Source organism: Triturus cristatus, chromosome 9 (genome assembly GCF_964204655.1).
Source record: "Triturus cristatus chromosome 9, aTriCri1.1, whole genome shotgun sequence".
NCBI lineage: Eukaryota > Metazoa > Chordata > Amphibia > Caudata > Salamandridae > Triturus > Triturus cristatus.
In genome coordinates, this window is record NC_140592.1 from 1,146,177,850 (window position 1) to 1,146,194,324 (window position 16,475).

The window sequence follows — 16,475 nt, forward strand, 5'->3', positions numbered from 1 at the left end:
ACTCCAACCGCTGCTGGACGAGATACAAGTTTAATGGAAATTTATCTTCAAGAGGTGCTTAGCCAGAAGAGGGGTTACGGAGGCGTGTTCTCCATGTAGTGCATTTTGTATTAGGGAAAGTGCCCCGAGGGAGGAATGTCAGATGAGGGCAGATGCGAGCAGAGAGCTGTTAGGAGGGTAAGAGAAGGGATCGATTCTCAGAAGGAAGACTTTAGCTGAGGCTACTGACCCATTAACGTGAGTGTACTTCTTAGGAATTCTTCACGAGCTGCCACCTTTTCTTGATCTTGCCGGGGAAAATGCTAAGTAGGGATGTCACCTTAGCGTTAGTGTAGGGACAGAGTTAACTACATTTTACCTTTTCGTCACAGCGGATGAAGACTGTTTTAGATATTGGTGCAGTTGTTGTTGTTTAATCTTTTTAGAATTGATTATTCTTTTCATGTTGCATCGGATCAGACTCGTCTGTAGAATGAATTTTGATTTAGTGCCCATGTATTTCTTCAACCTTGTCATGAGGTGCTTTTACGTTCAGTTATTTTTGGCTTTGTAGTAAAACCCTAAATTGTAAGTCGGAGTCAGTGGTCCTTTTCGGATCTAAATTGGATTGGTTTAAATTATTGATAGAAATTATTGGTTTTCTCCCCTTTACAATTCTTAGCAGATAAAAAGATCCAGTCGACCAAGGATTCTTAAGAGAGGTAAGATAAGATAAGATGAGAATACCTTCAACTAATACTAGTACTAGTTGGGAATATACAACATTATAGAACGTTATGCAACTTTGTATGCAACATTGTATATTTTTAAAAAAATCAATGGTTATACAATGGAACAGTAGTTGGATATGCTGTCAGAAAGGATTTTCTCATGTTTTTTAGGCCAGAATTTCAATGGTAATGATCTTCTGGCACGTGTTTCAGTGATTTCATAGCAAGCTTGGAACACCCCTTAGGAAGATTAGGAGTCTTAGTGTACTCCTAAAAGAATGCAGGCCTAGTAAAATCTAGTTTAGGCTAATGGGCACCATTCATGTGTGAAACTCCTGATACCTCGCTTGTAGTAAAAAATGATGTGGCAAAAACTTTCATTTAATCAGAGCCTGGAGAGCATGAATGAATGAATGAAGTTTATTGTGTGATTACTTAGAACCATTACAAATTCTTACAAATCAAATAAAAATGTTATAAAATACAGGACTAACTTAAAAACAATGCAAAAATGTATGCAATTGTAGTGGACACATGATATAAAATACAAGTGACTGTAACCATCATTAATTCAGGAGAGGTTCAAAGTGCAAGGCGATGACGCAATGCAAGGCTTGGAAATTCCCAGGTCGTGGTTAGCAAATAGATTCAGGTTTGCAGCCGTCAAATTATAGTTAATTAAATCTATACAGAGATCGGTAGGCATCTAATGAAGTGCAAGCAGCAATTGTGGTCTTTAGTGCAACATATTGAGAATTACAATGCAAAACACTTGTTTGAAATCTGTGCAAAGTTGTGCATTCCTGAAGTGAAGATCAGTAAAGATTGGTGAGGAATTCAAAGTCCAGGGACTAGACCCTAGACATCTTCTCAGACAGTGCTGTAACTGCGAGAGGCGTGCAGTCTGGTGTAATGGGAGACCAAACTCTTCACTAAGTGAATTAAAGGATTTTGATCTCCATTTGATATAGCCCGATCAAGTGTCTGGATGCCTCTTGATTTCCAACTAGACCATTGGAGCGCATGACCATTTATTCGGATACTGTCATTGCCCCAAAGTGGAGATTTATAGTGTAAGCGGTGGGCGACTCGTAGAAGGCAGTGTGCTCGTTGCCAAGTTTGATTTGGGGATGCGGGGGGAAAGAACGTGGATTTTGAGTTCCATAGAAAATCAAGGCCATCGCTTTGATTAAGTAGGGAATGTTCCGTTGTGACCCATTGTGGAGGATAAGTCATACCTGGAAGTAAATAAACTAATTGTGAGAGGTGTAAGGCTAAAGAATAATGTTCTAAAGATGGTAGTCCCAGACCACCATAGGATCAGCGAGCCAATCATTTAGTAGCAGCTAAACGAGAGCGTGTGGATCCCCAGACAAAACTTCGGATTCAGGCATCTACCGAACGGAATGTAGATAAGGGAACTACAATCGGAAGCATTCCAAGTATATAATTACAGCAAGGTAAGGTGACCATTCTAATGGCCTGTACCCTTCCCCACATTGAAAAACCCAAGAGAGACCACTCGGTAAAATCAGTTTCCATTTGTGTTATAAGGGGTGAGAGGTTGTCGGTGATCATACTTGTCAAACCTCTATTGACCAGACATTTTAACTGGGATGATTTCCAACAGAAGGGGTATCCATCAATTGACGCTTCTGTGGTACCAGAAGAAATCAGAAGAGCCTCATTTTATCCCAGTTAACTTTGTAGCCAGTGTGGATTGCAAAGCCATCAATGATCTCAAGTAAAGTTGGTAAAGAGTGAGGAAGATCTTTTAACGTGAGGAGAATGTCATCTGCATATAAGTATAGTTTATTCCTGATATGGGTATATCTTGCATGTGTGGTGAATGTCGAGTGAGGCAAGAGGCTCGTAAAAATAAGAGGGGGGAAAGAGGGCAACCTTGGCGGGTGCCTCTTTGGATTGCAAAAGGATCAGAAAGAAACCCACCGCAATTAACTTGAGCTGTCGGAGTATCAAATAGGAGACAAACTTTAGAAATAAACTGATCACCTAGGTCAAAGCGTTTCATAGCCGTAAAAAGATATTTCAAGTCAATACGGTGTGATGCTTTTTCTGCATCCAGTGAGAGGGCTACAGCATCTTCCGTCAACTTATTTGCAGACCATATAAGTGTGAGCTAGAGTTCGGAGGTGATTCTTAGAGGAGTGACCTGGGACAAAGCCAACCTGTGAGTGATGTATGAGAGAAGAAATAACTTTACATATGAGAAAAGGAATAACTTTACAAAGGCGTGCCGCTAAGATACTTGCCAGAATTTTGAAGTCACTATTTTGAAGTAACTACTACAAGCATGCCGATCTTTTCCAGGTTTGGGAATAACCGCAATCACCGCTTTGTTAGAAATAGGACCAAGTGAATGTGTTTGAACCACCTCATGGAAGGCAGAAAATAAAGTATCAACCATTTCCGTCCTGGTCCATTTGCAAAACTTTTCTGGGATGCCGTCTTCACCAGGAGATTTATGATAAGGTAGTTTAGTGATGGCGCCAACAATTTCTTCTTTGCTAATATCACCACCAAGGAGGGCTCTATCTTCATCTGTGAGGCAAGGGAGGTTGATATCAGCAAGATATGAACCTAATTGGTCCTTAGTTACTGAAGTTTCAGGGGTAAGTGTTTTATAAAAGGATGCTGAAGTGTCTACAATTTCATGTGGTCTCGTAAGAATTTCACTCTTTTCTGTATGTAATGCAGGAATGGCCATAGCTGCCTCACGTTGTTTCAATTGTGCTGCAAGCAATCAGCCTGCTTTTTCTCCTTGTTCATAATGTCTACTCTTCAGGCGTTGAAGAGCGTATTCAGCTTTGGAAGTGTATAAGTTATTAAGCGTTAATTTAGCAAGTTCAAGCTTTCAATGGTTGGGTATTGTGGGATGAGATGAGTATAGATGTATGAGGGAAGTAATCTGAGTTTGAGGCCAGTATCCTTCGTTGGAGCCACAGGAACCAAACCCCTGTGCACAGCGTCGGCTTGTAGTTGCAAAGGCTTGTTGGCTTCCTTTCATCAAGATCTAGGGGCTGCAAGTAGCCCTAACCTCAAGCATCTCCAGTGACCAAGATCTTCATCCTCACCACATCTCTTGCATCGTGGGCTTGCATCTTTAGTGAGTTGCTCATGGTCCTCCGCGGCTCCAGTGCCTCCGGCCTGTGGGTCGTCTTTGAATCCTCTGGGCTTCCCTGACTCCCCTATTCATTGTGAGTCACTTGGACCATGCAGGTCCCGACATTGCACCTTCTTCGCTTTCCAAGATGTTTGCAGTCGTCAAGGCTTGTTAGTGCTCCTGACGGACACTGACTCCTCAACTCTCGACATCCGACGTGGGACAGCTCGTGACTGGCTCCTGGTCTTCCACAGCATTGCCTGGTCCTCACAGCTGTAGCTCCAAGGTCAGTCAACTCTCCTGCAGCACCCGACATTGGTTGGCATTCATCATCCGTGACTCCTGGTCACTTCCAAGAGGTATAGACTCTGTCCCCTCTGCTTTCAAGTACTTCTCGACTTGAATCCACCTTAGGGTTCCACTGAACACTTTCTCCATCACCAGCAGGGCATCTTCCTGAAGTCCTCCATTGGGTTCGACGGCGGTTTCCGATGCCAATTCACACCTATGCACCCGGCTCCCCTGTGGCAGGTATCCTGGTTCCTACGGTATCCATGGGTGGGGTGGCTCTCCAACCTTCCATCTTCCACGGGGTTTCTTCAGGGTCCACTGGGAAGGGTCTTTCTTCTTTGAAATTGCAACCACGACTTACCCATTGACTTACATTGATCTCAAGGTCGTGTTCCCACTCTGCACACGGCCTCCGTGGGGCTCCTGGTTACTTTCCTTGGGTGGTTCCTTGGGTCCCCAGCAACTTCTAGGTCTTCTGGGTGTAGTCTTGACTTGAGTCGTGGTTCGCATATCACTTTTTAGTATATGGTTTGGTCTCCTCCTGGTGACCACTGTGTATTACGTGCTACTTACCTGTTTCTATTGAAAAGTATTGCGTGCATTTTGTGTATCTCCGGCTAGGAGATACTCATATGTGTTAGTGAGTGTTATATAATAAATACATATTTTTATAAATATACTGTGTAGTTCTTTTTCCCTTAATCTATATCAATAAGATTTCTGGTAAAACAAGCTGATTTACTCTCCTTCTGGACTAAGCCTGGGGCTGCTCTCCACAGCTACCACTTAGAGAGCTTTCTTAGGTTGTCGAAGACCACTAAAATCATCATAAGGTTTGTCTGTATTGGTGTAGGGTGCCCACTTACATAAGTGTGCACCATATATATCAAACCAGCTTCTCAAAGTGATATATTCGAGGGATCCACAGGCTAGGTACAGTTCTCTAATATGGAGTGTCACTAATCTTGCCGATATGATTTTGTTTAAGGCACGTTTTCACACTGCTTGGTGGAGATGGAGCCTGGCTGTCTGAATTATTTGTTGCAATGTTACAGATTTGTGTAGGGTCTTTACTTGAAGAGCTTCCATGCCCAGTTCACTTGACCGATGGTGTAGTTGCTTTTTTATTGCAGATTTAATGCTTGTATAGTTGATGGCATTTGAGTCCCAATTCTCCACTGCCAGTAGCAAGGTGTCCTTCATGGCCATGAGATTTGTGGACCAGAGATTGTGGGTTCTAGTGAAAATAGATTTTATGGGTGCCTTCATAGTGTTATCGGGAGCGGCTGTTGTCTGGAAAAAGCACTTTACCAAGGCGGCCATGCCTTCTAGTTTTTGCTGAACAAGACCAAATTCAGGCCTAATCAAGGTATTCCTTGTATAGGAAGGGAGATAAAACAATTTCTTATAGGCTGTGCATTGAATCTTTTCAAGCTCAGTCGCTTTCATGCCTGGGAATACCTGCTGTGCGTAATTAACCAGAAGGGAGCAATTTCGTCAGTATCACCCTCCGTATGGCCATGGTCGTTGAGCTATCAAGAGTTGTGCTTATTTTGCAAAATGCATACATAACCATCTTCCCTTTGGACCTCATTTTTTGTAGATGCAACATTGGTTTTCTAGTTTCACACAGCCATGCTCCCTGGTAGCTATAATGTTGTACACATTCTAGCCTCTGTGAGCCCATCCACCATTACATAGACCTTTTTCGGTATCGGCAGAAGATCACGATCTTTCTTTTACTTGAGTTGGCGACCAGCTCGTTCTGTGAGTTATACCCAGTCAGGGCATTAAGGGCTTTTGTAGGCCGACTTATGTGTGGTCATCTGTGTATTGCATAAGATGGATTTTTTATCACCAATTCTTGGGGTGACTGAGGTCACTCCGGTAAGAGCCAGGCCCATGTCGGCCACTTACAGATTAAATAGAAAGGGGGCCAGCACACAGCCCAGTTTTAGCCTACAGTTAGTGTAGAGGGACATTATAGCGCATAGTACGTTAGGGCAGATATTCCACCTCTCGAATTTCTGCCAGAGGATGTTCTGGAAAACACTGTTAAAGGCAGCGGTGTAGTCAGTGAAATAGGCAAAAATGGGAGTGGAAGTGTGAGTTGCTGCTTGGTGGGCTAAGTAGGAGAGGGCTACGAGGTTGTCCACCATCAACCCTCCTGCTCGGAGAGCCTGGAGAGTAGCATTTGACTTTTAGGGCTACCTACAAAGGCAGGAACATAACTTGAAACTGACAGAACAGCCCAGTAAAGGCCATAACTCATTGAGAACATATTTAAATCACCCAGCTAAACATTACTAGCCTGCTGGTGCAAGTCACACCTTAATGTGCTTTGAGTGAGTCAACTGGAGCAGGGTCATGTAGTATATATGGCGCAGAAATCTGGATTTCCTGTGGTGCCGATTACAAGTGCTCCAGGTCTCCCAATCTGGTATGTAGTAAGGGTTATCCACTAGAAACAAAGTACAAGATCTGTTGTAACTTTGCGGATCTGTGGTGGTTAACCTGGAGGCTTTATCTACTGATAGCAGTCCTAGAGGAATATGAGGAAACAGGGACTGGACATACCCACTGGTAAATAGACTCTATAGCAATATTTGGTAAGTAATCAAGCTTTCTTTTCTGGCATTGGAAAATTTTAAGAACATAATTGACCCCATCAATTCCGGATGAGGCTGGAGTAACAAGTGGCACATGGCTAGGGAAGCAGAAAATGAAGGGATGAACACGTGAAACCTAGGTAATTTCTAGAGTTAATTTCCGTCAGCTGCTACTAGGTACCGTATTTTTTCTTCTTTTTGACTGAAATGTTAGCTCGCACGTATACTTTGTCGTATTACCTCTGTAGGTGAACCGTATTTTGGCTTGTGGAATCTGGTGTTTCACTACTGGCAGGGTGAGTGTAGCTGGACTTCGGTCACTTCCCAGGTAACTTTTAACAGGGCTCCTGCTTCCGCTTCCCACTTCTTCCTTGCCATGCTCTTGTAATGAGCTGTCACTCTCATTTCTGTTCTCCAACAGGTCAGCCTGTGAAATGGAACATGCAGCATTGTTAGGAAGTCAATCATTGTCAAGCTATTACTCAAAGTGTATCATACTACCTCAAATACAACTCTTTATTAGGTACGCGGTTAAAATTACAAGAGAGTAAATATACATTAGTAGTTCTAAACTACAAGTAACCCATTAACACAAGTGCTGGTTTAACAAGTGACAATTGCATAGGTAGAAAAACAGGAGCCATAAACAAGCTCACAAATGAGTGGAAGGGGAGTAGAAGGTGCAAGCAGGCTGGTGAGAAGAACGCATGACCAAAGCGGAGGGGAAGCGACAACCCACTCTGCTTGTGGACAATTTGAGGCAGGGTTGGATGGCTTGCTCATTATGTGGTCAGATGATGCATCACCCATAAGCCTGCCATATCTCAGCATGTGCATGCTGTGCTTGAGTGTATGCACTGAGAAAACGTTTGTTCCCTTGTGCAATGACAATGTGCAAATAACTGGAAATGATGATGATGCTAAATTAGGGACCATCATCTATGCGGCAATGAATGTGCGGCTTGCGGCTATTAAATGGCCACACCTTTCCAATGCAAATAAATGCAGATCAGAGTAAGTGGGCAGCTTCAAAGTGAGTGCCAGTAGCAACACTGGCTTGCAGTTCCCCTAGAACAGGGTACAGGCAAAAAGGGTGGAGGAGGAAGATGCTCTGGACAGAAGGGGCAGGAGAGGGAGGGAGAAGAAAATGGCGATGGGGTGTGATTCTGACCCTTGCATGTGAGAAGCAATGAGGCTGACATATGCAAGCGATATAAAGGTGATAGAGGGGGTGAGACCGTGAGTATGTCAGGGATGGAAAGGTCAATCTATTATAAAGGTGTCCAAGCTGTTAAGCGGGATATTGTGGTAGAGGATACATCACAGAGCGTAGGAGGGAGAATATGAGCTAGCAGAGAAATGGCATGTATGCTGTTCCAGAGTGGATATTGTAGGTATGTAGATGGCGTCAAGGTACCACTGGCCAAAAAAGTTTGAATGCACTTTTAACTATTATTGTTCTCCTGGAGCTAGAATAGTAAATCCCTCCCTAAAACCTTTTCAAAATATTTGTTGGATTGTAAATAATAATGTATCTTTAACTATTTTATTGTGTGTTGCCAATTTCTTTGTTGTAATTTGAATTTTTAAATATTATGTTTATGTTATGTATGAAAGAATTAAAAACTATTTTGATATTCAATATAATTTTTTTAATATTTAAAATTCGTTTTAATGCTGAATATGTTTATGTATATATGTTTGTGTGTATATAGATTTTGTTACATTAATTAACAATTACATATTTTTGTACTGCTGCAGATTTTAAGTTATACAAGAAAGATAAATGTAGGTTTTTATAAATATTGTAATTATCAACATTTAAACAAAAACTTGATGTAATTTATATTGTAAGAGTGCAAAAATGATACTTTGTACAATTACATGTATTTTTCTACTTAATTTTTTATTACACATAAAGGTTTCTGTAAGAGCAAGTTATAATATATTCAATATTTTGAAAGGAAATTAAATATTTGCTTTAAGTTAAGAAAGTACAACTTATAAAACATTTATATATATTTTAATATTAATATTTTGACATCCTTATTCACTATATTTTTGTAGTAGATTTTTTGATTAAGTTGATTGCTATGTTTTAAAATACCATATTTGTTTATCCCTGTTTTTGAAGTAGATATTGTTATACTCACTATATTTTTTCATCACTATTTTTGCACTTTACATTATAGGCATGTAGAATTAATATATTTGACCATCGATATTTTACATAGACATTTTGGAACTGCAATATTATTATGTACCATTAACATACCGCCGTAATAGTGGACGGCAGCCATGAGCCCAATAGAGGCAGCACAAGCAGCTATTGATGTGATTGCATCATATGTGCCTTTTCCAGGGTGCCGCAGTGGAAGGTGAAAGGCCACCAGAGGAAAGGTTTACGAATCCAGGGATGCATGGTGCATGTATTAAAAAGTATTTGTAATACAATTTAAGCACTAATGCTCCACATGCAATCAAAAGTCGATTAGTATAATGGTACAATGCATCAACAGGTGCATACACAGGGACTGGCAGGGGGAAAGAGAGAGGGGTTTTGGGAAAAGGCTCATACTCTATTTAGGTTACACGGCATAAAAAGCGGACTATCTCACTGTCCAGATCTGGAGTGGGCAGCAATTATTAGCAGGGATTTTAAGTTTGCACTCCGGATACTAGGAAGGCGGCAAAAAATTGGACATCTGTGAGTGTCAAGTGCAAACAACAAATGGAGATAAGGGAAGGTAGGATTACACCATTATTGACCTAAATGAGTGGCCAAAATGCAGGGTGAAGAAAGAAGTAGATTGAGCTATATTTGAAAATAATGTGCCAAGATAAAAGATGATCAATCATAGGAAGAGAGATTAAAGTGCCAACATCTTAAGAGAGCCAGTCCTATTACGTCTCTGCTATAAGTTAGTCTGACTAAATGAGCAGTCCAAAGACAAGTGTCTTGAAAGTAATGCAGCAAACAGTGAACAAGTAATGCAAAGGCAAGTAATGTAAGTGAGCACATGTGAGATATCATCAGGTTTGTGAATGCCATAGATAAGCTGTGCAAATTGTGAGGGGCCAAAGAAGACAGAGGAAGACTAATTAGGACAGCATTTCTATTACTCAGATATGAAATAAGGATTAGTTACTTACCTGTAATCCTAGTTCTCATCCAGGGGTATACTCATCAAAGTCATAATCTATGAATAATCCCCGCCCATGTGCGGGATCCCGGAGCATATAGAAAATACATATATATAAATATATATATATATATACATATGTGAAAACATATAAATGCAGCCTAATAATGTTCAAAACATGGCAATGCTGTAAATTACATATTTTTGCATAGTAGTGCCCCCGTAACCCGTAAGGAAAAAAGGAAGCATCAGGCAAATTATAACACAGCACTGCTTTATTGCCATAAAGCAACATGTAATTGTAGGCATTCGCCAGTAGGCTGCAGTAGAGTATCAAGAATCCAAGAAAACTGACACCTTGCCTTTAAGGCATTAGAGTAGGGGGACCGTGCCTTTAAGGCCTGCCCGTGACCCCCTGCTCCCATGATGCACTACAGGTGACAGTTGGGCCAGTTCTTTTTGGCGGTGCCTCCGCACCTGAGTAGATCTGCCTTCCATACATCACTTATTTAAAGAGAAAACATTGCTCGTCCGGGGAGGTGGGTGGGTCGCTTATGACTTTGATGAGTATACCCCTGGATGAGAACTAGGATTACAGGTAAGTAACTAATCCTTCTCATCCAGGGGATACTCATCAATAGTCATAATCTATGAATAGAGTAGCAAGCCCATACCCAAAGTCTCGCGGACGAGCAACAAAGCAGTTAAAACATACATTAAAAGACACATCTTGTATTACAGTTATGCAAATAGGTTCCTCAAAGAGGCCTGCCCCACCTGGGCGTCGGCCTGTGCGTCTGAATCTAGGCAATAATGGCGCGTGAAAGTATGGACTGAGCGCCATGTAGCCGCTTTACAGATCTCAGACATGGGAACGTTGCGAAGGAGTGCTACCGTAGAAGCCTTCCCCCGAGTAGAGTGTGCTCTAGGTTTACCCTGCAGAACTTTGTGGGACAGTTGGTAAGCCAAAGCTATACAAGAGACAATCCATCTAGAGATAGATCTCTTGGCCGCAGCCAGCCCGGTATTAGTGGGTCCATAGTTAACAAAGAGCCTGTCTGACTTTCTAAGAGTAAGGGTCTTAGCTAGATAGAATTTCAAAACCCTCCGGAGATCAAGAGAGTGTAGAGCTCTCTCCGGGGGTGTGGTCGGCTGAGGAAAGAAGGTGGGCAACGTGATCACCTGATTAATATGGAAGTCCGAAACCACCTTGGGCAGGAAGCTCGGATGAGTACGGAGCACCACCCTATTAGCATGAAACACCGTGTAAGGTTCCTTGCAGCAGAGGGCCTGAATTTCACTAACCCTACGGGCCGAAGTGATGGCTACTAAGAAGGCAGCCTTCCAGGTCAGATGTTGCAAGGAGGCCTTATGAATCGGCTCAAAAGGACCTCCCATCAGTTTAGAGAGAACGATGTTCAGTTCCCAGGAAGGGGAAGGAGACCTCACAGGTGGGTAAACTTTCTTAAGCCCTTCTAAGAAATCCTTTACCACTGGCATCTGAAAGAATGAGGTCTGGGTAGGAGACTTCCTATAGGCTGTAATAGCAGCTAAGTGTACTCTGATGGAAGAGTACTTTAACCCAGACTTCGCCAAGTACAGTAAGTAGGGGAGAATAACCTGTTCTTGACCCCGGATCGGATCAAGGGTGTTATCTCTACACCAGAAGCAGAATCTTTTCCATTTAAAGCCATACGACTTCCTCGTGGAGGGCCTCTTTGCCTCCCGAAGAATGCTCATACAGTCCGGTGGAAGATCTAGATGTCCGTACTGGATGAATTCAGGAGCCATGCCGTCAAGCGGAGGGAGGGGAGATTGGGGTGGAACACTCTCCCCTTGTCCTTGGTCAGCAAGTTCGGCAGGCATGGCAACCTCCTCTGTGGTACCTCCGACAGCTGGAGTAGATCCGGGTACCACCACTGCCGGGGCCACTCCGGTGCTATTAGGATCATCCGAGTTCTGGCCCTGTAGAACTTCTGAATCACAGCCGGGATGAGAGGGAGAGGAGGAAAAGCGTAAAGCAATGTCCTCGACCAGCTGATCAAAAGCGCGTTCCCCTGCGACCCCCGTTGAGGGAACCTGGAGGCGAAGACGGGGCATTTTTTGTTGTCCGCGTCTGCGAACAGATCGATGTCTGGTATGCCCCACAAGCGGAAGATGTCTTGAGCGACGCCTTCGTTGAGCACCCAGTCGTGCGCTTCGACGAAGTCTCTGCTGAGGCCGTCCGCCTGCACGTTCAGGGTCCCTGGCAGGTGAACAGCGACGATCGTCAGGTTTCTCGCCAGAAGCCATTTCCAGATTGACTGGGCCTCCAGAGACAGGACCCGTGATCTGGTCCCTCCTTGCTTGTTCAGATAGAACATAGTTGTGGTGTTGTCCGTCTGAACCTGAACATAGTCGGTCTGCAGGGATGGGTACAGGGACTTGAGAGCGAGATGGACTGCTCGTAGCTCCAAGAAGTTGATGTGATAGCTCTGCTCGGTAGCGGACCAGAGACCTTGTACTTGAAGCCGGCCCATATGAGCCCCCCAGCCCTGCATGGAGGCGTCTGTGACCACCGTCTGTGTCGGAGGCGCCTGATGGAATGGGACGCCGTGAAGCAGATGGGAGCGCTTCATCCACCACCGGATGGAATCTTTGGCGGCTTGATGAAGGGTAATGTGATCTTCCCAGCGGCCGGTCCTCTGCGACCACTGATCCTCTAGGTCTTGTTGCAGAGGACGCATGTGCAGACGTGCGTTGGGCACGATGTAGATGCACGAGGCCATGGATCCCAGGAGAGATGACACTTGTCTGGCTGTGGGATATTCCGTGCTGAGAAGCGTGCAGCTTTTTTGCAGCATGGAGGATAACCTCTCCTCCGAAGGACACACGCTTGCGCTTGAGGAGTCTAGAGAGGCGCCCAGGTAGTGGATCCGCTGAGTTGGATTGAGGATCGACTTCCGGTAGTTGACCTGAAGGCCCAACGAGTGTAGAAGGTTTAGGCAGAACGAGAGATGACTCTGGAGTTGAACCGGGGTGGAACTTTTTAAGAGCCAGTCGTCTAGATATGGGTAGACGAATATCTTCCGTTTGCGGAGAAATGCAACCACCACCGCCATGCACTTTGAGAACGTTCGTGGCGCGGACTTGAGGCCGAATGGCAGGACCTTGTATTGATAATGTTGGTGAAAGATGCGAAATCTGAGAAACTTCCGATGTTTCGCTGAGACAGGAATGTGGAAGTATGCATCCTGTAAATCGATGGCACACATCCAGTCCCCTTGGTGTAGATGTGGGAAGATCTGGTGCAGTGCTAGCATCCTGAATTTTTCCCTTCTGAGAAATCTGTTGAGTAGGCGGAGATCGAGGATGGGTCTGTAGTCTCCGATCGCTCCTCTTTTCTGAACAAGAAAATACCGGGAGTACACTCTCCGATTTCTCTGCCTGTTTGGAACTTCCTCTATGGCGTTTTTGGAGAGGAGAGTGGCAACTTCGTCCTTTAAAAGCTTGTTTTGGCTGAGAGGGAGTGGCTGTTTCCGTGGGGGTACCTGCGGAGGGGGAGATTTGAACCTCAGCAAGTAGCCACGCTCTACAATACTCAGCACCCATTTGTCGTTTGTAATTGTATTCCACTCTGCCAGGTGAGCGGTGACACTTCCTCCCACCGGAGTGGCGAACGAGTGCGGAGGAAGTAAGTTTTCACTGCTTGGGAGGTTGCTTGTTAGAGGACTGCTGCTGTTTAGCATTTCCTCTTCCTCTGCCCCGGCCCCTTTGCTGAAACTGGGACCTCTGTTGGTTTTGAGAGGACCATTGGGGCGTTTGAACGCGCTGGTGAAAGGCACGTTTGTCGCCCTGGCGAAAGCGCTTGCGGAACTCTTTGCGTTTTTCCAGTCCCACAGCCTTTACAGTGTCCAATTCCGTTTTCATCTTGCTCATTTGGTCGTCCGCATGAGCTCCAAATAGCGATGATCCATTAAACGGCAGGTTAAGAATCCTTTTCTGCGCATCTGGTTTGAGGGCTGTTAATCTGAGCCAGGCCGAACGGCGGGAGCAGATGCCATGGGAGTAGCCATGCGCGGCTAGGTCTGATGCATCCGCCGCTGCGCTTATTACTTGGTTGGCCACCAGTCCGCCTTCATGTAGGATCTCCGTGAAGTCCTGCCTGTCCTCCCTAGGCAATTTCTCCACGAATCTGGCCAGGGAATCCCATAGGGAACGATCATACCTCCCTAGCAGGGCTGAAGCGCTAGCGACCTTCATGTGCGCGGCAGATGTGTTGCACATTCTCCTGCCGTAGGAGTCCATCAGCTTGCTGTCCTTCTCAGGGGGGACAGAAGCAGATATTGAGGCTGAGTGAGACTTCATGGCCGCCGCCACTATCACCGAATCCGCTGGCGGGTCCGCCCTCAAGAATAAAGGGTCCTCGGCCGGAGCCTTGTACTTCTTTGCTATTCTCGAGGGGACCGAGCCCGCTGTAGCCGGTGTAAGGAACGTGGCCATCGCTGGTTCTAACAATCCTGGCACCAACGGGAGCAGAGGTCTGGGAGCTGACCGATGGTGTAAAGTGTCAAAGATCACAGAAGTGGGTGCCTGAGGGGCGTGCAGTGCGATGTTCAACTTTTGCGCCCCTCTACCCAGGACGTCCGAGAAAGTTATAATGTCATCCACCGGGGACACTCGCGATGGAGGCGTGGATGAAAAAGTAGGGGAGTAGTCCCGGACTGAGGATCTTGTGGATGCAGTCCCAGTGGACGACCTGGTGCGTCGCCTCTTGTGGGAGCGTTCGCTTTGGTGAGCCCTTGATCCTGATCTGCGCTTGGACGGAGATCTTGGACGTTTTGGCGCGGTGCGACGGTCCCTGGAACGAGACCGGCGTGGTGAAATTGGCCGTGGATCCCTCGGAGGCGATTTACTCCTGCGCGGTGGGGAATACATGCGGGAGTAGTCCGATCCCGGACTCCGACATGCGGCAGCGCCCACATCTCGTAACCAGCGCGGTGACAGTCCAAACCGCTCTGGAGCCTCGGGTGATCTTTCTGGAGATATTTGCACGATGTGCAGTCCCGGAGATGATGACTGTTCTCCTGGGGACCTCTCCGCGGGCGGTCCAGTCTTCGCCCTCGACGTCGAATCCCTTGACGTCGACGACGTCTGCGTCACCATAGGCAAGTGTGAGGTATGCCGTTCTGGTCTCGACGCCGGTCGTGGAGACCTCGATGTCGATCTCCTCTTCTCTGGCACCTGACGTCGGCTAGATGACCTCGACGTCGGCCGTGTCTTCGACGTCGACCTCTCTCGCCGTCGACTGGGCGACTTCGACGTCGACCTCTCTCGACGTCGACTGGGCGACTTCGACGTCGACCTCTCTCGACGTCGACTGGGCGACTTCGACGTCGACCTCTCTCGACGTCGACTGGGCGACTTCGACGTCGACCTCTCTCGACGTCGACGTGGTGATCTTGACGGCGACCTCTCTCGACGTCGACTTCTTGACGTCGATCTTCCTCTCGACGTCGACCTTCTATGTCGCCGAGTGGGGGTAACCATCGACGGCGACCGGCCCACTCGCGGCGGAATGTACGTCGCCGCATCTCTCGACGTCGACCCCCTCGAGGGTGGCGGAGAGTGTCTCGACGTCGACGGAAGCCTCGACGTCGACGGAGACAGTTCAGATGTCACCAGACTAGCAGCCTTCGAGCCCGAAGGGCCGCCTCTCGACGCCGACTTACTTTTGCGCGGCGGAGACTCTTGATGGTGGGATGAATCCCTTGACGCCGAAGTTCTCTGCCTCTTCGCCGGCATCCTCGACGTCGACGGCGAACCTCTTGGACTCCTGGTCTTCTTGGAGCCCGGGGAGCTGGTATGTCGCCGTTTCTGTACTTGCGTAGCTGAAGAAGGTGGTCTTGATGAGGAATGCTCGCCTTCACGACGGCTTCGTTCCTTCTCCAGTCTTGCATGCAGTTTAATGCGCTCTCTGTCCCTCAGAGTGCGCTTTGAGAACTTCTGGCAGTGGGGACACTGGTCAGGATCGTGTTTTGATGGTAAACACACAATACACACCGAGTGTGGATCCACCAGTGCCATTTTATTACCACAAGAAGGGCATTTCCTAAATAAAGGAGACATTCTGACTGGAAAAAAATTGGAAAATTCACTGGAACCAGCAGAATTAGCCCTTATAAGCCAGAAAACGTCGAAAAAAGCTAGAAAAAGCTGTAATTCAAAATTTCAGTCAAAAAACTGAAGAGCTCAAGCTCCAGGATCCTCACAGAAGGAGCCGGAAAAAAGAACTGGCCCAACTGTCACCTGTAGTGCATCATGGGAGCAGGGGGTCACGGGCAGGCCTTAAAGGCACGGTCCCCCTACTCTAATGCCTTAAAGGCAAGGTGTCAGTTTTCTTGGATTCTTGATACTCTACTGCAGCCTACTGGCGAATGCCTACAATTACATGTTGCTTTATGGCAATAAAGCAGTGCTGTGTTATAATTTGCCTGATGCTTCCTTTTTTCCTTACGGGTTACGGGGGCACTACTATGCAAAAATATGTAATTTACAGCATTGCCATGTTTTGAACATTATTAGGCTGCATTTATATGTTTTCACATATGTATATATA

At 45.8% G+C, this 16,475-nt stretch overlaps 1 protein-coding gene across 1 annotated transcript in view; it reads right to left on the bottom strand.

Annotated features, from left to right (window-relative positions):
- Positions 1-16,475, bottom strand: part of SPTBN5 (spectrin beta, non-erythrocytic 5) — a 1,776,766-nt gene that overhangs the window by 1,577,676 nt on the left and 182,615 nt on the right. Inside the window, exon 13 of the mRNA XM_085627084.1 lies at positions 6,975-7,161. Within this exon, the coding sequence (XP_085483210.1) occupies positions 6,975-7,161 (187 nt within the window). The remainder of the gene's footprint in view (positions 1-6,974; positions 7,162-16,475) is intronic.